This window comes from Cyanistes caeruleus, chromosome 1 (genome assembly GCF_971803275.1).
Source record: "Cyanistes caeruleus chromosome 1, bCyaCae1.hap1.1, whole genome shotgun sequence".
Classification (NCBI taxonomy): Eukaryota; Metazoa; Chordata; class Aves; order Passeriformes; family Paridae; genus Cyanistes; species Cyanistes caeruleus.
In genome coordinates this window covers 47,825,467-47,849,692 of record NC_141701.1, presented here as the reverse complement: position 1 = coordinate 47,849,692, position 24,226 = coordinate 47,825,467, and the positions used below count along the sequence as shown (strand labels likewise).

Genomic DNA, 24,226 nt, shown 5'->3' with positions numbered 1-24,226 from the left:
AACCCTGTAGAAATTCGGGTGCAGGGGTTTTAATAGTGAACAAATAAAACAAGAGTGTATCGATTAAGTTTTACTAGGCTGACAGCAGCACTGAAGGTCCTCGTGATGCAGAAGTTTGTGACCCATGAAATCTCCATTTTCCTTCTATTGGTAATGTATCTTGAACTACAGAAGCCTGGAAAATGCATCCTGGGTGACCTAACACATTGATTATCTACAAACAGAAAATTATTTGAGCACATTGCTAAAAATGTGTTTGATACTAGTAAATATAAGGGATAGGCTTAAATGATGTTGTTGAACAAGTGTTCCCTGAGCACAAATTCACTAAGGCAACAGCCAATCCTTGCAGGTATGAATAATATCTGCTATATTTTCCTTTAAAATGCTAATTTCAGATGCTTGGCCATTTTGCTGATTCAGCTTCCTCAGCCTGCATGCCAGTGCCCAAAAATCAGAATTTTGCTTCATAAATGGTTCTTGTTTCTGAGTGAAGGAAATAAAGGGCGGTAAGGAATTGAGCAGAGTTATTTCTAAAATGGGTAAATATCCAAGGTTCATGAAAAGAAGCCTGTAGCACACAGGCACACCAGCAGGCAGATTTTACAACTCTGTCCAGAGCACAGAAGGAAGATAAATCATGGCCATCCCCCTCTCATTTTTGAAATGGTTCAACCCTGGGGTTTAGCTGAAGGACTTAAGGAGTTTTTGAAGTGCAAATAGACTGGTGAAGGGTAAACCTTTTCAGAGTTTCATTTAGATGGATTTTTTTTTTTTTTTTCTATGTGGATTTCTGGCACCAGCTGAGATCTGGAAAGCCACAGGATTTTTTTGTTTTTGATCAATCAAGCAAGCAGAACTTGCCATGGGGGTGTACATTCTCTGCATACATATTGATCTTATTGTGTTTAAAAGTAGTTAATTTAATCAGGGCTTTTTGAAACCTTCCCTGGTAAAACTTGCATTAATGAAGCTGTCATTTCAAGGTCATGTTTCAGTGTCAATAACTTAATGGTAATGACAGAAGTTACCTGTAAGTTTGTTATCAATTTTTCAATCATTCCATGTTAAAGTTGTGTTGAATGAGAACTAACTTTACATGCATGCATGTAAAAATGTTCAGCTTCAATTGGAAAATGTGAATCTCATTAAATGAGAGATTTTCATTTCATAACTCAGTCTGCAGTTACCAAACACATTCATACTGGCAGTTCTGATACTGTTCACTGCTGTTTGGATCAGTACCTTTTACCTGCCCTATTCCATATAGAGTTTGGCTCCAGTAATTCTATTTTACACCTTGTCTCTTCCAGCGAAATGGTTGTAGCATCAGAGTTTTTATTCAAGGCTCTTTCTAGTAGTTTTGACCTTTTACGTCACATTTTGTCTTGTTTAAAAGCAGCAGCATGCAGAAGATGGATTGCATATTAACTATAAACACTTCTCTCTACTGTGATAAATATTTGGAGATAAAATGTGAAAGGGCTGAGTGTTTGATAAGATTCCCATTTGAGTGCAGAGTACAGATTTTATAAGGCAGCTTACAGTTTACTACTTTTTCATCCATATCTGATGCCAAGATCTTCAAGTATTTTGGGTGAAAGCACTATATATTTTCATCCTGTGAGGATGTTAAATGCAGACTTCATTATATGCTTCTCTGATTTATTTGGGTTGGAAGGAGCTTCAGAAAGTTGTTTTGGACATGGTTGACACTCAAGGTATAGCAGAACTAGTGGAGTCAGATACCAGCAGAATGTGCCAGTACATCCCCAGAGACAATTTTCTCATTTCTTTTCTTGGTAGTTGCAGTATGCCTTGAACCCTGCCAGTTGCTGAGATATGAGGTGGAATGAAGAGTCTTGCATAAAACTTTTTCAGTCATTTACCAGTAATGGGCTTCTGTAGATTTTCCTGTTTGTGTTCATGGATTTTTTCAAAGATTTCAGTGTCAAAATGGGAGAGGAACTCTGGAGGTGGTCTGAGGCCCAGAACTGGAATCCTCTTTAGGAAGTACCAAACCGGTTGCTAGTTTAATTTCTGTGTGTTGTATGTCCAAAATGGCACTGCAGAATGGCACACTATGGGAAAGTGGCCCATCTTAAAAAATGGTGTATTTATACATTACATCTGTATTTACAGTCTGTTGGTTTGATCTGGTCTGCTATGAGAGCACAGCAGAAACATTCTACATCAGAATAGGGACCTGAAATTATAACTCACCACAAATTTATAACTATGGCTAAATACAATCAATAAATAAATCTTAAGAAGTGCATGCTGTGATTTTTCCCTGACTTTACATTGGACAGGAGATGTTTGGTTATCAGGCCCCCTATCCTAGTCTTTTATTTTACAACTTTAACTTTACATCTGTAAAACTCCCATGTTCTCATTCTCATGTACTGTAATGAAGGTTATTTCATGTAGTGTTTGAAAACTGAACATGAGATGCTGTTTAAAGCTTTACTGAGAGCCAGGGAAATTCTTTGTATCTCACTGCAGAGAAGGGGTTCTCAGCATTTGTGGTGTCACTTTTTGCAAATCTGTCACTGAGAGAAGTTAATATGACCTTTCCTTTTTGTAAGTAATAGTTTCTACCTCTCAGGACTCTTCAGCAAATCCCATTTCACTGACTGGATGGAGAATTTTGGGTGTATTTCAAATCAACAGTTTTTAGTTCAGTCTTACAGACACAGAGGGCATTTTTGTTTAGAAACAGTCATCATTCTGTAGCTGGATATGTGGGTGTTGGCTGGAAAATCAATCATTCTAATTTAATTTTTTTTTTTTTTAAGTGGTGCATGCTCAAATGTTAAAACATTGAGGGGCTGTTACTTGCAGATTACAGATTTATCAAGCAGCTGTGACATTAAAGTAATCTTACTCTGGTTACAGTATGCATTTGTCAAGGGCACAGGCTTGCACAATGATTCTGAATTCCTGTGGAATTTAACTGAGCAACAGCTGGTCTGTAGGATGTGTAGATTTTAACAAGGTAACGTCTGTGTTTTGGCAAAGGACTTGTGTGACCTTCTGCTGAAGCTGTTCCAAAGTGCCTTCCTCCTCCATTCAAGTCTGTAGGGGTCCCTGAAACAGTATTTGTGTGAAATGTCTTCATTCTCTCTTCTCCTCTTGATTTTATCCTCTTTTATTTTTTATATATATCTTTTATTTTATATATAGGTAAATTCTACAAAATTCTTCAATGGGGTATCAGGGAGAAAAAAAAAAAGAAAATAAAAAGGTCATCAACACCACTAAATACAGCTTACCATAGAAAGAATACTCTTTTTGGCTTGTAATTATGCCAGATTCCTTTTCCCCACAGTTGTTGGTTGGGGTTTTTTTTCACTTGAGAGAGGTTTATGGTGCTGTCTGCCAGAATAACCGTGTCTCAGGGTTGAAGTTGTATTTCTCCCCAGAGTTCCTAGAGGTGATGTTATCTTTTGTTCACTCAACAGTATGGTCATTCCTGAGAGCATCTGTCACTTTAGGCATTGTAAGATGGATGAGTCTCAAGTGAACTGCTAGTTGAAGCAAATGGTAAAAATAAGAAAAGACATGGGGGTTGGGGGTTTTCAGAGGGGACAGACAACAAGGAAGCACTGTTAAAAATCAAAAGTAAGCCAGACCATAGTGGAAGAAAGAGCCAAGATGTGGATCACGTTAGCAGAGTTCACAGGTCTTGGTAATGATGATTGGTGGTGGCTGATGAATTCTGAAGAGATCTTGTGCATCTTGGAAAAAATGCTGTTGATTTGTTTCCTATTTAGTTTGCAAATAATGGAGGATAAGAAGGAGATGACCTGAACATAAGATGAAAAAAAATTTCTTGTCGCATTATGTTATATGGTCAGGTCAAATTAATGTTGCCAATAATCAGGAAAAGGGTTAACAGTATGTCTTAAACACGGTGTGACAATCCGTCAGCTCTGAGTGAGCATACATAACAGTATAAAAACCAAAGCAGCATATCAGCATATTTCCTTTCAGAAAAAAAAAAAAAGTGGAAATTTAAAATTCATAATTGAATGGTATTTCAGAAGGTACTTAATATTTTTAAAAGAGGTAAGGTTCCCTCCAGCATCCCTGATTTAGGTTGACTAATTGAGTTAGTCTTTTTTAACTGAGAGAAAGTGGTGCAAAAACACATAAACCCCAAGAAAACTCCCTCGAATGCACTGACAAGCAGATCCATACCCCCCACCCCCAAGCTGAGCAAAGGTCTGTGTTTGCAAAAGCAGCCAGCAAAGGACAAAAGGCACTTATAGCCCAGTGTGTGTCAAGGTTTGGGAAGGGTCCAGGAGGATCTTGGCTTGAAAAATTATTTTGTCACACTGTTGGCATTGGTCCATAAGGGGAAGCACTGGTTGAAAGGCGAAGAAATTAAGATGATTAGAAGCTTTAAAGCTTCACAAATGGTGGAGTATCTCTCTTCTCAATGGATGTAAATAATAGATGAAAGACCGAGAGTGACAACAAAGGCTCAGGGCCTTTAAGAGAATGTGTGCAGCCTGAATAGAGGTCTGTGGCCTAGGGCCAAAGGTCTTAGCTTTGAGTGTAATTAGAAGAAAATACAAAAATGTCATTACTAGCAGGTGAAATGTTCAGCACGTGTCTGAAAAATAGCAATTTCGAGCCAGGAGCAGCTGGAATTGGATTACTGACGTTCTGCAATCACTGCAGAGCCCTACAGTTTGGTCAGGAGTTGTGTGCGTTATCCCTGCTGTCCATCTCCGCCGGAGCCGCTGCCAGCCTGGTGGGGATGCGCCAGGCAGCATCGGTGGTCCCTGGCAATAGAGTTGTTTAGTGCCTTTCTTTGCAGCACAGCAATCCTGCCCAAAACCTTTCCTGAGCTGGAGCTGAGGGTTTCAGCTGCTCTCTTACACAGGCTGATTTTTAAAATTGAGAGGAGGGAAAGGAAGCTTTAAGGCCTTTAATTTTAGAACCTGGAGTTTGAATTCTGGGTGTACGGCTGCGTTCTGGTTTTGCCAGTGGGCCTGTGCCTGTACTCCAAGCTTTAAGCCTTAAAATCCCATTGCAAGCACCTGGGAAAATTCCTTTAAATCTTTTGGCAAAATATGGTCTGTTGCTATTGAGAAACCAAACCAGTTTGTCTGCCTAAGAAAGTCTTGTCAAAGTGCACTCAATGATAACTTAATTTAACGCTTTTCCTGTTGTTAATTGGTGTTCTGTACAGCCCTAGGTATTTTAGGAGTTATTCTTTTGCTTGCTGCTTGCTACCATTTTTGCCGTTCCTTGGGGTGTTTCAGGTGTATTTCCTTTTATAAAATGCAATTTCTATTAATAAAGTTTTCACTTCAAAATTTTTATCAAAAGCCAGATAGGAGAGCAAACTGATTTCATTTTGAACATTGATCTCCAGGGTAGATAACTGCTGCACCCATTTAGTTTGTTTCTTTATAAATAGCAAAAGAATTACTTCTGCATTATCATATCTTTCTTTTTTTAATGTTTCTGCAACAGTTAATTTTATCATATTAATGTGATAAATCCCTAATCTGTCATATAGTGGCAGCGTCACTGTTTTTTGGCTACAGTGCCAAAAATGTGCAAATTCGAAGTTTGTACTTCTGGTCGAATATAGAGAAGCAACCAAGCACTTTCAACCAAGTATTCCTCTAAATTTTTTAAGTCATTGGCCCTCCTTTTTTCTCCCTAGACTGGGTTTCCACATGGAGGGTTTTTTGTTTTGTTATAAACTATATGCTGGCATGAGTCATTCTGATTTTTTTCTCCCTTTTTCTTTTTCAGGTGTTCAGGAGTTTTAAACAACTTTGCAGCAAAGCTTCACCAACTCTTAGCTACATCCTTTAATCATGACTGCATTTCAAATTGGTTAAAAGGAATCTGAGAAGGTACTGTACTTGCTTTTCCTAATGGACAATATGTTTGTGATCAGCATCTCTGCTTTCATTTCCATTGTCTGCATTTTAGGAGCAGTGTGGACTGTAATAATTTTATTTTTGCTTCAGGCATGTAAAATGTCCAAGTTCTTTAAAAAAAAATCATGAAATCCAGTTCAGATAATCAAAAAGCCTTCAACAGAGGGCTGATTTGTGCTTCCATTTTTTTCTTATGTACCCACAATGAGGTCAACTTCATTATTTAATGGCAGTTCTTTTGAAGCTGTAACAATCTTCTGCTGTTTTACTTAGAGGCTCTGCAAATACCTAAGCAACTAGCTAAATATATGTTTTATGCACTTGAAGGGTGAATGTTTGTTTGTTTATTTGTCCTCTCAAAGGGTTTAAAACAAATGGGAAGAAGAATGCAGATCTTTGTAATGATTGGGATAGATTTGTGCTTCCAACTGAGATTCTCACACATCTTTTTTTTCCTGACTTCTGAGAGGGGGGAGGCTTGCCTCAGTACACAATATTGGGCTCACATAGTTTCTTGTTGCATTTAAATAGCCAGTGTCCCCAGAAGGCTGAAGATCTATTCCTGCTTTATGACCTGTTGTATCCCTGGGGGCAAGGGCAGCCCTGGGCAGAGCAAGGGGGTCATGGCCACAGCCCAGGTTCTGTGTGGCGCTTGTGGGCTCCCAAAACCTGCCTGCAGGAACATTTTGCTTGGCAACATCTGGAACACGGTATAATCTGGAAGAGGGGGGAACCTCTAGGATTTTGCTTCGCCAGGTGCTAGGAGGAAGCAACATTAGCCTTTTTGATGGGGGGGAGGCAGATTCTGTGGCCCTGAAGTTAGGCTAAACAATTGCAGAGGTCAAAGGACAGCTGAGTGCGGTCAATGAGACACCCTGGGGTGTATTTTGTTACTTAGTAAAAGGAGCAGCATCCTAAAACCCTAAAGGATTCTCTTGAAAAACTGTGTTGTGAAAAGGTTTTATGAGTCTGATGGCAAAAAGTGCTGATTTAGCTAAGGAATGCTTGCTTTTGTCTAAATGAAAGGCTAATCCTTACCAAATGTTGGCAGCTATTATAGTGCAGTCAATGCAGGTCTGAAAGGACAGTTAGAGTAGAAGTGTACTTTGGGATCTCAAATGTTTATCATTTTAATGGTTCTGTAACTGAAAAGATTTCTAAAACTTTCACCCTTTATCCTAAAATTTAAACCATGAACAAAATGTCTGAAAAAGCGCTAAGTAACTCTTCGCTTATAATTTAAAAATCTGTTCATAAGGGAGCTGTGCCTGCCTGGTTATTCTATATTCCCTGACAAGTTTGCTTTAGATTTTCAGGGTGCTGCCTGGCTTAAAATGTAACTTCCTTTAATCTGCTAACACTTATTAATTGGCTGAAAAAGAAAATGTGGGGTTTTTTTCTGGTCCTGAGTGATTTTTAGTGTTCTTTTTTTAATGCTTACGAGAAAAAGAAATAAAGAATAGGTTTGGGGTAATTAATTCCTATAATTTGTTTAGCATTATCTTTCTTTAAAAGGACAGCTTATTAACACTTAACATTTGTCATAGAAACAGATAAGAAATCAATGTCAGAGCCAAGACCTTGTAAATAACCCGAAAGGAAATGTAATAATGGCTGTCTTCACCACAGAGGTGGTGGGGGAAGGACTGGGCATGTGGCAGAAAAGGTTCAGTGCTTTTTGTTTTCCTTTGGAAGGGGGGGTTGCTGCAAGGCATGACCCAGGGCCTCTGACTCATTGGCCCTACTGTTTTACGCAAACACTCGTGGTTGTGTTAGAAAGAAAAAGGTACTTGGGAGCCAGTGGTGGTGGTGTTTTTATAGCGGTCAGCCTGGTGTTTCATCATGATCTTTAGAAGAACTCTATGGGAAGAGTGAAAAATAATAAACTGCATAATTTTCAAGGTGGGGGGGAAAGTGAACAAAGAAGTCGACAAGTTGATTTGGCTTATTTTTGAAAGAAACCTCCTGGCAAAATAGAGCTCTTTGTAGAGTTTAATTTTTAAACTCTTCAAAAGTACTCCATACAGATGCTTAGCATTGATTTATGTCAAGGTTAAGGCACCTTTAAACAAATAAAGTTGGGAATGGATAAACCTACTAAAATACAAATCGCCTATTAAACACAGAAGATGTTTGTATAGCATTCAGGTTGCCACAAAACTGACACATGTCCTGAAATTCTCCTGATAACCCCTTCTAAACTCATCAGGAAATGATGGCATGTGTTTGAGGGGTACACAAGGGAGCAGCCAGAGAGGATAGGGATGGAAGGTCAGGCCTTAGCTTTGACTTTCTAGGCTTCAGCTTCATGCTTTTGCAATAGGGTGATGGCAAATGAAGAAAGGATTAAGTGATTTATTTATCAATGATACTGGTCTGGCTTTTGCTGTAGGAATTCAATGAGAGGTCTTAGATTATTTTTCAGCTTTATCCCTACAGACAATAACTATTACATTTTACATAAGCATCCATGTAATTAATTGCATGAATTAAGTGCTATATCTGTATAATTAAACTGCTTAGAAGAGTACATACTTGAGCTGTAATGCTTAATTTTGTTTGAAACTTCAGGATTTAACTACTCAGAATATGTAAAATAGGTTTAGATGTGTTAATATATTTTTTTTCCTGTCTACTGGAGAAAATTGTTCAGTATTTATAAATTGTGTATTTATCAGGTGTTTGGGGTTTTTGTGTTTTTTAGGAACGTTTTAGCCCACAGTGAGAATTTTATGCATAGCATTTTTATTCTACTGTGGCAACAGTCACAGAAAAATATTTTGAGCACTAGTTTCTTGAGTGTCAGGATTTACTGGAAGTTTTATATGCATGCCATTAAGAATGCATAGAACCTTGTAAATATTCTGTGTTGCTGACTCATTAAACTGTAATAGCAGCTTTGGGAATCAAGATTGCCTGTGCTAGCATGTTTACGTTGCACGTAAATCAAGTCCAGCCTGTAAACATCATTAAGATTTCAGGAAGAAAAATAGAGAAGCACATCTGATGCCTCCAACAAGTCAAATATTTTATTACAAATTTTTCTTCATGTAAGGCATAACCCCCTATTACCCTCCCCCCCAAATTTATCATAGTGGCTGATGAGTTGCATTACAGAACAATATAAGGATTAGAAATTGAAAATTATTTCCTTCTCCTATTAAGTATTAATAGTATGTGATTTTTAATTTTTGGATTTCTGTCTTGAATAAAGATAAAGGTGGATTTTTTTCTAGACCAAAATGGCATTATATAAATGTCATTTGTGGACATTTATCCCACAAATAACTTTTGAGATTCCTAAATATCTAGAAAAGGTAGCTTGAGTGTCAAAACTCCTCTTTTTTAGCCATACCCCTGGATATGGTGGTCAAGTGTTGTTCTGTTGATTGCAAATTTCATCCTAACTAAAATATGGGATATTGCAGATGGACCAACAGTGATGTTCTCAAAAAGGTTGATCTCAAAAAGGGTTGCCTCTGGTAATTTCAGAGATTCTGGACAGAACTTTGTTTATTTTACAGAAGAATTTGTGGTATTCTGGGGAGGGAAGAAAGTGGAGTCAGCTTTGACACATGACAAACACATGTTGTAGAAAAGGAGAAGGAAGAACTCTACAAAGCACTCTGCACTTGGAAGTTCATTTCCACTAAAATTATCTATGAGAAATTTGGACACAGTTTCCCACCAGCAGGGAAGTTCCAAAAAGTGTCTGAATGGTAGGAAATTGGCATAACTTGTGGATTTAAGCTGATTGTTATGGTTTTGACCTATAGAGGGTTTTCTTTTCCATTCAGAGCATTGTTTTTTGTGTAGAAATGGTCATGAAAGCAGCTGGCTTTGCTGTGTTGGTCTTTTCTTGTCTCTGCATCACGGGCTAAAAGTGACTACAGAAATGTTAGATACCCTCTCTATCTAGTGACTACATGGGAGCTTCAGATAAGAAAAATCTTGTTTGCTCCTTTCTAAAACATATTTTGAGTCCAAAAGAGCAGAAGCATGATCATTTTGACTTATTTGAAAATGGTACTTTTGGAAGACCTGTGCAGGTACTTGCTGTGACGGAACTTGACAAACATTTTGACACAACACTCTGGGAAAGAAGAGGGGCTCATTTCCACCTTTGCTGGTTCCTTTTTAGGGATGACTAAGCCTTGTAAAACCAAGAAGAACTCTTGTTCAGGCTTGCCTGTTTTCAAACTGGGCTCTAGAGAGAAAAACATTCCTTTTTCAGATGATGTGAGGAACCAACAACTTACCTAACCTTTTATCCAAGTGCATTAGTGAAGGTTAGTTTAATTACTTAAGGCTGACTTTATTTCTTCTTGATTAAATTTTATTTTTTAATCTATAAATCTGTGTTAGGGATTGTTTTAATAATCTGTCTAAAGAGGGAGAGGAACAAGACTTGATAGTGCTTTTGGCAGAATTAAGTGCTTTACAAGTGAAGGAGAAGGGGGAAATGCCATGTGTGAGTCACTTGGATGCAGGGTGTTATCCTTTGTAGAGAGGCAAACACACACTTTGGCTGCAAAAAAAAAAAAAAAAAAAATTTTTTTTTAAATTGGTAACCCTGAAATTACTTTCAAGTTGCATATTTGAAGAAGTGCCATAGTATATCCCCACCTCTACCAACTTGAGGGGAGAAAAAAGTTTGCTTGCATCAAAGGAAAGGTTGATGTCAACAAAGTTTTACTCCAGTGCTTTATTTTTAGCCTGTTGCAGCTGTCAGAAAGCAGAACATGCATCAGATAAGATGAATACGGTGGAAAAATAAAGTATTAAGTGGGTATTTGTGAAGAACTGGGTCATCTTTGTTTGGAAAGTTTTAAGAGCCAATGTAATCTGTATTACCATTATGCCTATTATTCAGAAAGTTTTATTTTTATTAGTGTCAGTTTGTATGTGTTTCAAGAACTGAGAACTTTCAGAACCACTAAAGTCTCTGAAAAATGAATAACGATCCATTTATATTGCTTGGCAATAAAAATATCTTTGCCTTTCTTATTTAGCAGCACTTTCATATGAGAAAACTTTAAAAAAAAAAAAGAAAATAACATTGGGAAAACCATTTTTATTGTAAATATACATATCCAAAATGATCTTTATAAAGGATTTGCTTTTTAATGCTGTACAGTCTGATGTTTAAATGCTGTTGAGTCTGATGTTGTTCATTTACATGAATCCATTTAAATGGATTACATTTTAGCTTTTATTTTCTGTATCTTAATAGTGAGGGTTTTTTTCTGTCTTCCTATCAAGTACTGTCATCTTGGTGAGTAGTCTTTAAAAATGTCAAGCATAAGTTCCTATACAAATGGTGCCTTCTGCATACAGTAACTAATTAGCGTTAACTGTGACATTTAAAACTTAAAATTTTGCATCCCAGTGGCCTAAGGATTTACAATAGTTTACATACATAAATTGTATACTATATAAATGTATGCTAAGCCATAGTGCACAGTCCTATTCCATTGTTGTCCTGTTGAAAGCAACACCAGGCAGGTGAATATGTTACAATACTGACTTCTGAAAGCAGTTCAGGAGAACTGGTGTAGAGACAACTTGCAGGAAAAAAAAAGAAACACAAACAAGCTGAACAAACTCAGCAGTTGGAAATCACTTCAATATCATTAGATTCATATGGTGATCTTTGTTAGTCCAGTTGTGTTGAAGAGTTGGTCACAAAATGAATTGATAAGGCATTCCAAGTGTGCCTGGGATTGTAGGTGAAGTGCTCAGCTTCCAGGTGCCCAGTCCTAAAGTGCTTATTAGATGATCATCCCTTTCATTTTCATGAGCATTGCTTCTTTTTATGGCATTACATGGCTCTTTTGAAACACTGGTGACTTTGTCTTTCAATTTCTCAAGATAGAAGCAACTGGAAAAAAGCAAACAAACAAAAACATAATTCATTGAAGTCAGCAATTAGTGATAATTACCAGCATTAAAACACAGACTTGTGTTTATTTAGAAAGACCATTCACTGAGCTTCCCAGTCATGGAATTTTATTTTTTTTATGGTGAAATACATTACACAGTGTTCTGTTGAAATGAACATTAAATCTTCATTACAAACAAAGCTTTAAATTAACAGTTGCTTCTGAGAAGATAGTTTACTGCATAGGTTTTTGTAAACTACATAAATAGATTTTAAATCTCTAATGCTTCTGAATAGTTTAATTGGTAATTACTAAATACAGTTGTTAGCTAATAACTTAGTATAAGATCTGTGTATTAACAGAATATATGTTGTTAGTGAATCACTGAACACTTATGTATACGAAAATTAAGAATAACAAAGTTGCTATTAAAATATATTGGCTTTGGGAGCAGTTACTGCTTTTGAATACGTTATTTGAGGAACAAATTTGTGCTTATTTTATTATATTAATTGCTTACATATTATATTAATTTTATCTGCTGTGTTATTAAGAGTGGCAGCTAAATGAATTCATAGAATCATAGCATGGGTTGAACTGGAAGAGACCTTCAAGATCATCTAGTTCCAACCCCAATGCCTCACTGCCCTCATAGTGAAGAATTTCTTCCTATTTCTTACTGTAAATCTATCTTAAAAGCCATTTCCCCTTGTTCTATCACTGCTTGCCCTTGTCAGAAGTCCCTCTCCAGCTGGAGGCACTGGAGGTCTGCCTGGAGCTTTCTTTTTTCCAGGCTGAACAGCCTCAACTCTTACAGCCTTTTCTCACAGAAGAGGTGCTCCAGCTCTCTAACCATATTCATGGCCCTCCTCTGGACCTGCTCCAGCAGGTTTACATCATTCTTAGTATGATGGAGACCCCAGAGCTGGATGCAGCACTCCAGGTGGAGTCTCACCAGAGCAGAGGAGAGGGGCAGAATCCCCTCCCTTGGCCTGCTGGCCACGCTGCTTTCGACGGGGCTCAGGATCCGTCTGGGCTGCAAGTGTACGTGGCTGGGTCGTGTTGCTCTTCCTGTCAACCAAGTCCTTCTCCTCAGGGCTGCTCTCAATCCATTCCCCATCCAGCCTGTGTATGGGCCTGGGGTTGTCCCAACCCAGGTGCAGGGTGTTGTTTGTGAAACATTGTGAAGTTTCCGTGGGACCACTTCTCTGGCCTGCGAGGTCCCTCTGCATGGGATCCCTTCCCACCACTCTAACTCCACTGTAGAAGATTACCAAATTTTCAGGCACGATTTGTCCTTAGTGAAGCAGTGTTGGCTGCCACCAGTCACCTCCCTATTTTCCATGTGCCTTAGCATAGTTTCCAGGAGGATCTGCTCCATGAGTTTGCTGGGCACAGAGGTGATCCAAACACGTAACTGCAGGACTGTGGGAACACGCCAGGTTGTTAGAAGAATAAACTGTTATTCATGTCTACAACTAATTACAAAATCAAAATTACACAGCAAAAATATGCCTTTACCCTATAGCTAGGATTAAGCATCATTGCTGGTTTGGTTGTATTAAACTGGCATTAATAATGTGGTTAATAGTCCTGTTGATTTAGGACAGAAAGCATAAGTGGGAAAAGCTATGTATGGGCATGCATGTTTTAAGGAAGCAGGCTGAGGTTTTCAAAAGTGCTCCTTTGTGATTTATTTGTGCCATTCCTGCCATGACTGTGTGAGCATATACTCCTTTTAAAACAATGAAGTCTTTTAACAATACCTAAACTTCAAAATCAAAAGCAATGTTTGTAGGTTGATAACCTTTTTTTTCCCACCTGAAGGCTTTTCTATTGAAAGAGAAGTGTATGCCTTCTGTTAGGGGTGCATAGTAATGTTCCTTTTCCTATGCATACCGTGAAAGGTCCCTGCAGCTTAAAAGAATTAAGTCCATATTCTACAAATTTATTTAGGAAATCCTAAAAAACCTCCACAGTAACTTAAAAAAAAAAAAGTTTTACAGTTGGAGCAGGTTAAATCCACAATATTAACTCCTGAAAGCTTTTATATGTTTTCCTTCATCTGCTTATTGCATGTGTTTTTTGAGGAAATAGCATCAAATGAAGGCTGGAACATGCTTAATCTTAAATCACCTCAGTTCTCACTAGAGGAAGTGCACTGCCTGCACCAGTTTTCCTTTCACTGTATTGTAGGAGTTTAACCTCTCTAGAATGCAGTGTTTTTTTTCCCTGAGTGGGAGCCATAACCTGGAGAACAGTAAAGCCAGTGCCATTTTGTAAAACTTGACTTCAGCTCAGCTTGCAGTGACTTCTGTACCATTGTGTCTCTCCATGTATTCTGTGTTTGATCGTGGTTGTAGACTGCTCTTTGTGCGCACAGCTCTGTGGGTAACACTGCTAAAAAGAAGTAAAGAGACATTTCAAACTTGAGGTAAAAGAGATGAGATGGTGTTTCAGTTGCTGTTTCCTGGTGGTTTTTGCCAGCCTCAGTGTTACATCACTGCTGGTTCATTCTGTGAAGCTGAAAACTCCCAGGTCATCGAATTTCCACAAATGCAATTCAGACATAATTTTTGCAGCACTTGGGGATGATTTGAAGTTGGTAGCTTCATGCATGTAAGTTCAACTTAGTAACAGCATCCTGCATCCAGGTGTTAATTTTACCTTTCATATGTTTGTTGGTTTGTGAGCTGATCCTGAGGACTGTAGGAATAGTCTTGGAGTGGAAGGGATGGAACAGTAAGGGCATGGCAGTCTCTGTATTAAGACCACTTGTGATTTGCTCTCTGTTTGATGTTGTGGGGAAACAGCTGCCTTCTTCCACCATTGTACTGATTGTATTTAAGTGGAAATTACTCTGTATTAGGTTTTCTCCCAAATTTGCCCTAAACCAAGACAACCAACCTGCAAGTGACTCTGTGGTATATGCATTTTTCTGTCTCTGTCCAAGGAATTGCCCAAATCCCAGATAATCTGATGCAATGTTTCAAGTACAGATACCATTAATTGAGCAATAAGAGAAATAACCTCATCAGGGAAAAAAAAATTGTTCTTGATCCTTCCCATTACTCTTACACAGTAGTGGCAACATTAGACTGAAAGATGAGACTCTAAATGGTACTGGATGCAAAAAATATTTTCTTAAAAATAAAAGGAAAAGTAAAGATGAGAGGAAACTGCACTGTAAATAGGGTAAATCCAAACTAATAATTATTTTTTTTATTGAAAGACATTGTGAATGAGTTATTTATCTGTCACTTGCTACATAAGATTGTAAACTCTTTTACAGTTGAGTTTGAATATCCCTAATGAAGACAAAACAGGGTAAGAATCTCAAGACCTTGAAATGACTGTGGGGGGGGGAAAAAGGGTTGTGGTTATGAAGTAAGGCTTTATTCCACCTCACAATCTTGTTTTGAGTCACACATAAGTCTTCCTCACTGAAAGCTACAATTGATGCTGTTCTTTTGAAGTCTTCATTTTTAATGTGTGTATGTATTTATTATTGTCATTATTACCTGACATTCTTTCTGCTTTATTCATGTTCAGGATACATCCTAGTGATGCTCTAATGGGAAAAAAATAATACTCCCAGAACATGACTAAGAATGATGTAAACAATCAAAAACACTAGCTGTACCTGAAACAACCAGTTCAGTTATTCTGCAACACAAAAAGATGCCTGGTCTCTCTTTGCCTGAGATAACCCTTTGAGATACAGAAGCTGTGCTGGGCCTGGCAATGCCTTTGTGGAGGAACTTGCTTTCTTTTCCTTTGAAGAGAAACTTTTCTGTGGGGTAGGCCAGATCAGAAGCCAGATTATGTGTTTTGGAGAACACAATTACATTATTAGGTTAAACACAAAGTAAGGACTTGATAGAGCTGACTTAATGGAGGGTGTTTGCATCAGATTCATCATTCGCTATCAGGTAATTGTGAAATTGCTTTAAGCCATAACAACAACACTCACCCCCACCCTCATCCTCCAGTTCGGTTCCTCTCCTTTAAAGTCCCTGGGGTCATGACCCACCTGGAGGCCAAATATGTGGTATCTGGTGTACTGAATGATCTGATTATATTTTTACTAGCAGAGCCTTCAACTCAATGTGCAGTTCTGGCTCCCAAGAGTTATTGAGTAATGATCCACTTTTCAGAGGTGACTCGTTTAGTTTTTTGGGCTTTTTTTAATGTAAAGAAGCATAGTCACCTATTTTTTTTTTTTAATCTAAAAGTGAGTAGTGTTTACTGTACTTACACACTGCTGGACCTGGGCTCTGGCTTTTATCAAACATCCCATGTCATGTTTCTGCACAGATCTTTTGAAATCTGGGTGACCATATGGAACAAGATTATTTGCTTGAATTGACAAGGTCTTTTTGTAAATTCAGCTTCTGGGTTTGAAGGAGTGACTAGAATTTCCCTGAGTCCTTCACCACACAGTTAAGTGATGCAGTGTTAAAATCAATTCTCTTTGAAACTTTGCTTTTGTTATTGCCATTTCTGTCTGCTTTGATAGAAGCTCATGTTAATTGTAGTTTTGCTTTCTGCAATGAATGCCCATATTAATTGTTTTATTAAAAGCTATAGTAACAATCCTCCTTTACCAGTGGTCAGGTTAGAGGAAATGCACAATTGCCTTGTTATGTGTCTTTTTAAGGAGACAGATTGAAGTGTGAGGGCTGTCTTCCAGCTCTGTTGTTAGGCAGTTCTCTCTCCAGCAAATCTCATGGTTAATCCTCTAGTTTGATGATGGGCCACTGCAAAGACGACTTGAAGTGGGTTTAGTAAATTTGCTTTGAAGAAGCACAGCAACAATGAAGATGAGCTGGGTGGTGCCTTAGTATCTGAATCTTTTCAGAGAAGAACGCTGAGAGTGATAGAGCCTGGAGGTGGGGATGATCTAAATTTTAGGAAATTCCCCTTTTATTTCATGTTTTCTTTCAGTTTTAATTTTGAAATTATTCAATTCTGATAATGTCTTCTAGTAAGTTTTAAGAAAATTAAATAAAATTCATCTGGGTACAGTGGGGAAATTGTTGAGGTAGAGGGGAAGCCTTAGAAGGACTCTGGCCAAATTTGACCTCCTTCCTTGGTAGGGTGGTGGGGAAGGAAAAAGTATAGCAGCTATATACACATACACTTTGCACATACTAACATTCTGTGGAATTCAATCCAAAACAGACCCCAAAAGGTTGCCACGAGAAGTAGGCAACTTAAGAATTACACTGGTGTCCATCCAGTGGTTCAGGTAAAAATAAAGGTGAGGGCTGGAATACTGAATTAGAGATGTGCAGATTAGGTTGCTCATTGCTGGGAATCTAACCAGCTCTGTGCTGAACTAGCTACAATTAGTGTGCATGTAGATGTGGAAATAATTATTTACCCTCTCATCAGACCTCCTGCCCAGTGCAAATCTCTTGGTGCACCTCCAGCAGAGCTCTGTGACATGTTGCTGGGTGGGGAACAGTGGACATGAGGGTGAGCCCCGATGTGCCAGAGCTGGCAGCATAAAAACAGGTTTGTGAGATCGGGGAGGAGCTCCTGAGTCAAGTCCAGCTCTGTTTTCTCTCAGTCGCTGTGTCAGATCGGCTCAGATGAACTCAACAATGGAATGTCTTTCCCACATCCTCCCAAGCTCACTGATGCATCAGATGGGCAGAATTTTAAGGAAACCTTTTCTTAATTTCACAATAGAAAGAAAAAGGGGCTGGTTTGTTTTATTTTTACCTAATGACCTCATTTGGTAAATGAATGCTGGATAGACATATTATTTGGGTAACATTTTTAACTATGAGCATTAATTTAGTTATGTTGAATCATTGGCTTTGGTCATATTTAAATGCAGACATGGCAGGCAAGTGTCTTAATAAGAGAAATGTTGTTTGGTTTTCGTGTTTTGGTGGGGTTTTTTTGCCTCCCTTTAAATTCCATCACTTTATTTTTCCTGCAGGCTGTGCTGCCTCCTCAAGCCCCCTCAGCACACTTGAGCCCATTTAAAGCACATTCTCCTGTCTCCTCTGCCGCTGCTGAGGTGTGCTCACTGGAGCCTGCCTCCCATTTACACTGCAAGCAGGAAAATTAACCATTGCCTCATTGCACCAGGCACTTAAGGGTAGAATCAAGTGTAGGAACACTAAGGAGTCACTGCCTTGAATTGGTGCTCCTAGCTTTTGGGGAGGCTGGATCAGGATGGCACAACCTGAACCAGGTAGTAGCCCACTGTTGCAGGTTCCTGCCACCTCCTTTTCCCTGCAGAAGGAAAAGCCCCTGCTCTGTTGAACTCCAGATGAGGCCCAGCTGCCCTAATGGCCTCAGGCAGTGTTAGGAAATCAGCTGCCCGTGCTGTTCTCCAGGGCTCCCAGCTTCCTCAGCCCGGCAGGACCCACGGCCACTCTGCCCTCGGTACCTCTGCCTGCCCCATCTTGCACAGGCGCATCCCTGCTCTGCTTCCACCCTGAAGGGACCAGAACTCTCACCACCTGTGCTTCCTCAGCTTTTCTTTGCTTGGCATTTCCACCAGCAATCTTCTTTTCTCTTGGCAAGCTAAAAACATCCTCTGGTAACATTAACCAGCTTTCTCAGGTATAGCTGTGACAGTCTCCATCCACAGGCAGGTCTCCTTGCACAGATGCCATGGAAGCAAACCAAACTGCCAGCATTTTTGCTGTGTATGTGTGCTATGCTTCATTAATAGCTTCCCATCAAAATTAAAATAGTCATAGATTTTATACAACAGGTAGGCTGTAGAAAACCTGGGGAATGACCAGACTTCATGCAGATGTTGTGCTGTGGGAATTGAAAATTTTCTGATTCATGAAGGTAGATTCATTTTCATTATGGTGTTTTGATTAAAGTCTTTTCATTTGAATACATTCCTGAAATCTTACCTTAACCACACCATAACTGACATAAATAGCAGAAAAATTGAATTTTATTGCATGAAATTTAATAGTAGTCTGTCATGATTTCACTTATATTTATGGAAGTATCATCACTGCTTTCAATAAAATAAATATTTCAGTCTCTTAGCTGATACCCATCAATTCTTTTTTTCAAAGGCACCTCACAGGCTTTAGCTTACTGCAACCTGCTTCAGTGTAATTTTTTTCCCTAACACACTTTGTAGCTGTGGGTTTGTACACAGTCCCTACCATTTCCAAATTTAATGAAAATGGTTTCAGTAGAGAAGTGCAGTTGCCACAAAATTTATTAAAAGCCAGTCTAAATCAGAGATAGGGAATTACTTTCCCAAAGCTGTATAAAGTCTCTGAACAGAAAACTGACCCTCTCTCCCACGTTAGAGGTGAGTAATTTGATTTGTTTCACACCTATGTATCCAGTAGTGTAGTAATAATCAGCTCTTAGATATTTGTCTACAGCAGCAGACTTCAAAGGCTGCTGGAAGTGGCTCTCATGACTATTGCCCTTTTACAGGTGGCCCTGAGGACCTTGAGCAACCCAATGATAAAGCAGGAGTGGAATTGTAGGTTTTCAAAATGCCAACTTATCTTCTTGGCCAAGGTCTCTTCCTGTTTGTAGGACAAGGTGACATCTAGTGAGGGGAAGAACAAAGATAATATTATAAGGTTTTATACTTTTGTGTCTGTTGATTTAACTGGGGAAAACTCTTCTCTATTGAAATAAATTTCTCTGAAAGCTCAGCCTTGGGTTCTGAATATTGGAAAATGTTAGATTGCTGTTTCTTTGGAACAAATGTCATTTGGCAAAGTGGAAAATTTCATATTTCAGTGAGTCTCCCTTAGCTCATTTTAAAACCTTCCATGGCCACTCTGTTAACTAAATGTTTAAATTTGAGAGTCCATATCCTATGTAACAGACTATGGGCTGTGTGATGCCATCCAAGGAGAAGAAATAGTCTGTGTTTGAATATTTAATTAAGCTCCTATGTTTGTCATAGATATAAACAAAAATATTAATTGTAAAAGCAGATATTTAAATGATTATTATCACTCTATGAGCATAAAGCATAATTTCGAATAAAGAAATTTCACTGCATTTGCTGAATGTGGTTTAGAAGTGATTTATTTCTCTCTTTTTTTTGTATATCTTTTATTATAAGAGTATAATTAGATCCTTTTATAGGTCAAACTACATGTAAATCACAGTATTACATAGAAGACAGGAGATGAAGAAATAATGAAAAGACAGAGAAACTGACCTTCCATGTAATTTCCATTAATATGAGCAAGAGCAAAAATGCAAGTTATTGGATGTCTTTGTGTAAGGCTTTTCTCTAAATATGGCATACTGACAAGTGGAAAATCATGTAAACACACTTTTTGACAAAAACTGATGAAACCCTACTTGATATTTTAATTCTGTTTTGTTATATACCCTTCTCTATTTTGTCCTGAATATCCTAAAAAGCCCCAAAAAATAATAATGATTTTATCTGCCCTCCATTAATGTTTTATGCCAAGCAGATTCTTGAGGCTCATGAGAGGCCACATATGCAGAAGACACAGAGCAGTGTGCTGGGAACATGCTAAAATCTTAGTGGAACAGAAGGATGCAGTCTGCCAGACTGAGAAACATGAACATGCAGTGCTAGTTAGAGATGCTGTTTCCACAGCATATTTTCTTGCTAACTTTATATCACTGTCATGGATGATAGTGAGACCTCTGTCTTCATTTGTAGATTCTCTGTGCATGGACGTTCCCATCCCCTTATGAGCTGTTTCCTTTGTGTTTTTAGATCATGGGGAATTCATATGCAGGGCAACTAAAATCTGCTCGTTTCGAGGAAGCTCTCCATAACTCCATAGAAGCTTCTCTGCGATGTAGCAGCGTTGTTCCACGGCCAATCTTCTCACAGCTGTACCTGGATCCTGACCAGCCTCCTTTCCTGCCGGAAGGTAACCGTGAAAGTATGGCACGTTTCAGTTGTTTTTCTCTCTGTGAAAAGGGTGGGGTGTATTTCCTTTAAAAAAACAAACAAACAAAAAACAAAAAGAACAAACCAAACCAAAACAAAAAAACCCCCACAAAACTGCACAGCAGTTCATTGTGTGACCAAATCTGAATTTTGGGCATCATTAAGGGGAAGGAATGGCATGCTGGTTATTTTAAAGGGAGATAGATGTTGTATTAAAAGCAGATACTGTTTAAACAAATTATTTTCTGTGTTATTTTTATTTTTACTATATTTTATTGTTTTTTCTATTTTTATTCTTCAGATGTGAAGCCAAAGGTAGAAGAGTTGGATAAAGAGTTAGTACATCGCTATTCACAAAATGGAAACCTGGACTTTCCTACCAACCAAACTGTTAATGAAATGGAAGATGAAGACGAGGATGAAGACATGTCAGATTCAAGTAGTCCACCAATCCCATACTCGCAAAAACCTGCCCCTGAAGGCTCTTGCACTACTGATGGTTGGTGTCCTTTTTTTTTAACTGTATGATCTCCACAACTGATTCTAATGAAAACGTGCCCTCTCTACAGTTACAAATTCTTGAGCTAGAAAGTCTGAAAATACAGTTTATAGTCAAATCCTTAGATCTGGCAAAATATAGATTAGAAGAACTTGTTTGAGGACATAAAGCTTAATGTATCATTTGAAAGCAGTGTCGAGGACTGGCTGTGGCACTTCATGAGTTTCTGAAAGCCCTTTTTTGTCTGTGGTTTTAATTGATTCACTGTCCTCAAAGAGGTTACCTGAGTTGGCATCAGTATGGCTGGTTCTCAGTCTATCCCTAGATGATTCTCTGAAACATAGGCAAAGCTGGATTTACTTGGCTCATGGACAGTAGGAAGAGTTTGGAAAAAGAAAATGGGAGGACACTTAGTGTACTTTCTGCTTCTGAGGTGATAAGAAGGTTGGTAGTAGAAGCTTGTTTGTTTTGTCCCCATGTCCCTGCTGGCCATTGCTTCCTTACCCTGAGCTGTCCTGATTTGTTGTTGCTCAAGATGGGCAAAATTGTTGACCATACTATATTTGTTTGGGTTTAAATGTGTTAAAGAAAGAACCAGGTCATGCATGTACCTACTTGGCCAAAGAAAAAATGATGTGACTGGTTAATCTGATCCCAAAGTTGTTCTATTCTGAAGGTTTAACTTCCTCAAAAAAGTAAGATCTATTCATATTTATTGGCTGTGCTTCTTGTTAAAACATCACCATTCTGACTTCAGACACCTGAAAACAAAAACTGTTCCCACCAGGTCTAAATGCCCTTCTTGACATTCTATTCAATATCCCCCTGAATCATGGAATTCCTTGTTCATCAAAATATGTAATTTGTAAAATGATTTTTTACCTCACTGAAGTATATGGTTGTATGAAGTGATAGAAGTAAGGACCAGTGCTGGTAATTCTTTGACATTTCTGGGGGGCATTAGTGGCATGTGTTGTCATCTTTGCCTTTTCCACTTCCAAATGCAGCTCACACAAGCATGTTTACCCTCTGTGACAGTGTACTGCCCATTCCCTGTAGCACAAAGGACAGAGGGGCTGGCTGGCTACTGTGGAAAGATGGGGAATATTGTTGGGAGAATTTGTTACTCACACAGAAGAGTGGTTTTCTCTTCTTCGAAGGCTTGTAAATTTGAAGGAGGAGGGAAGGAAAAAGTATGAAATTATGTATTCCTTGGAAGGTGTTCTCAGTTGAGGACTGAGTAGTATCAATGAAGTGTCAATAAAGCCTGCAAAATCTCCTGTGGAGGGCAGGAGCAGTACCTTTTTCACTTCACATATTATATGTGTGTAATACTAAATTTCTTAGTATGTCCCAGAAAAAATTGACCTTTCAGGGGCAATTTTGTGTTTTGATTTTTATCTGTAAGACTTTTATGATCAAAGCACTCTAAAAGAAAGTTTTGTATGTTACATCTGCAGAATTTTAGGGTCGTTCATTACTCATTTTTAAGTTTACCATTCTGAGTTTACAAAATCTGCCTTACTTTTTTAGATGTTCTCAGGGAACTGATTTAAGACAGCAGCGTCTTTGTATCTGGAAAAGGAAAGGAAAACATTTTTTTCCAAATACTTCTGGTGATCTGTTAGGACAGTTTTACATAATTGTTTAAAATGCCCTGGTTCCCAAACATTCACATTGCAGACCATATCTCAAGATATTAATCTGATAGCTCATCTTTCATCTCATGAGTGTGCCTTCCAGAGATGTAGGACAGGATCCTTGCATCCCTTATCTTAGTTATTTAATTGCAAAGGTAAATAACATTATGAAGATGTTAAACAATACTGATAGACCACTTGGACTCACTGTGTTTGGATACTTTAAATTAAGCATGCATTCAATTGTATATCCAAGAGCAAAATATTGGTACTAAAACCTGCAGTTCATAGCTCTGCTTGCTGTAAAACCTGTTTCCCACCTTTTGGATCAGGTGGGATGAAATCTTTTTCCCTTTAAGGGGGTACCTTTTTCCTTTTAAGGTGTTTGTGCTGTTTACTTTTCCTGAATTCAGGATGTGTGCCATAACCATCATATTATTTTCTGTGATGACTTGTTCTTTTATTCAGATGCATTTGCCAGTTACAGGGATGCAGAAAGTAAATCTTAATGCCTTTAGCTGTCAGCTAAAAAAAATAAGTGGCTCAAAGTGAGATTGTTGGAGGTTCTTTCTCAGCTGGTTGTAGTATTAAATCTCTTTACTCTCCTTAACCCATTGGAAATAGCAACTGCATTTTCCACTGAGCCTTGCTGTTTATTAGTCATGAAAGTAATTCACTTATTTTCAGGGGCTTTGGGGGGGCTTTTTTTTTTTTCCTGCTCAACACAAATTTTTGTCACTAAAGCTTCCCTGAAAATAGGATTTCAAGAAAACAAATTTATTTGTTTTCACACAAAACCTCAAATAAGCAACAAAATTCTTGCATTAGCAAGAGGCTGTTCTGAACCACTTGCTTGCTCGCTGTAGCTTTAAAAGAGTCTGCTTCTAATTTGTGGAATAACATTCTATGCAAGCTGTGGGAAACACAATAGTATCACCTTTCTTTTGTTAGCAAATCCTCAATTTACCTGATGCTTAAAGAAAGGCCAAGGTAGTTTCAGAAGCAATTAGGTAAGCAGGTACTTAACACTTGATCAGTTACTGTGAGGTTACAACAGAGAGTGACAGTGACCCCTAATTCATATGTAATTCCTGGAAGCTAATTCCTTATGCAAATACCCCATTTATTACAGTGCAGCAAGGGGCTGGTACCCGACATGGAAACTACTTCTTACAGTGGGGAAAGGGAAGATAGATAGCTAGACATTTCATTTTTAAGAAGATTCTAGCATTTGTGGGGATACATTTTCAGGAAGATGGGAGTGGGTTAATTTAAATTGTAGTCATGTTAGAGAATGCAAATGTTCTCCTAAGAAGCAAAAACTAGTGAATTTTCTTTTAAAGAAAGGAAGATGTCAGTAAAAGCTGTTAATATCTTAAATTTTGGTGACTGCTCTT

General features: G+C 38.3%; 1 protein-coding gene across 30 annotated transcripts in view; it reads left to right on the top strand.

Annotated features, from left to right (window-relative positions):
- GREB1L (GREB1 like retinoic acid receptor coactivator) overlaps nucleotides 1-24,226 on the top strand; it is a 134,218-nt gene that overhangs the window by 53,311 nt on the left and 56,681 nt on the right. For 16 of the 30 annotated variants that reach the window (XM_086890734.1, XM_086890712.1, XM_086890627.1 and 13 more), the window contains 3 exons: nucleotides 5,779-5,882; nucleotides 20,511-20,670; nucleotides 20,992-21,189. In XM_086890734.1, coding sequence (XP_086746860.1) covers nucleotides 20,514-20,670; nucleotides 20,992-21,189 — 355 coding nt within the window. In that variant the 5' untranslated portion in view covers nucleotides 5,779-5,882; nucleotides 20,511-20,513. Of the gene's footprint in view, nucleotides 1-5,778; nucleotides 5,883-20,510; nucleotides 20,683-20,991; nucleotides 21,190-24,226 lie in introns of all 30 variants that reach the window. The other 14 variants (XM_086890690.1, XM_086890670.1, XM_086890599.1 and 11 more) reach the window with 1 other exon arrangement.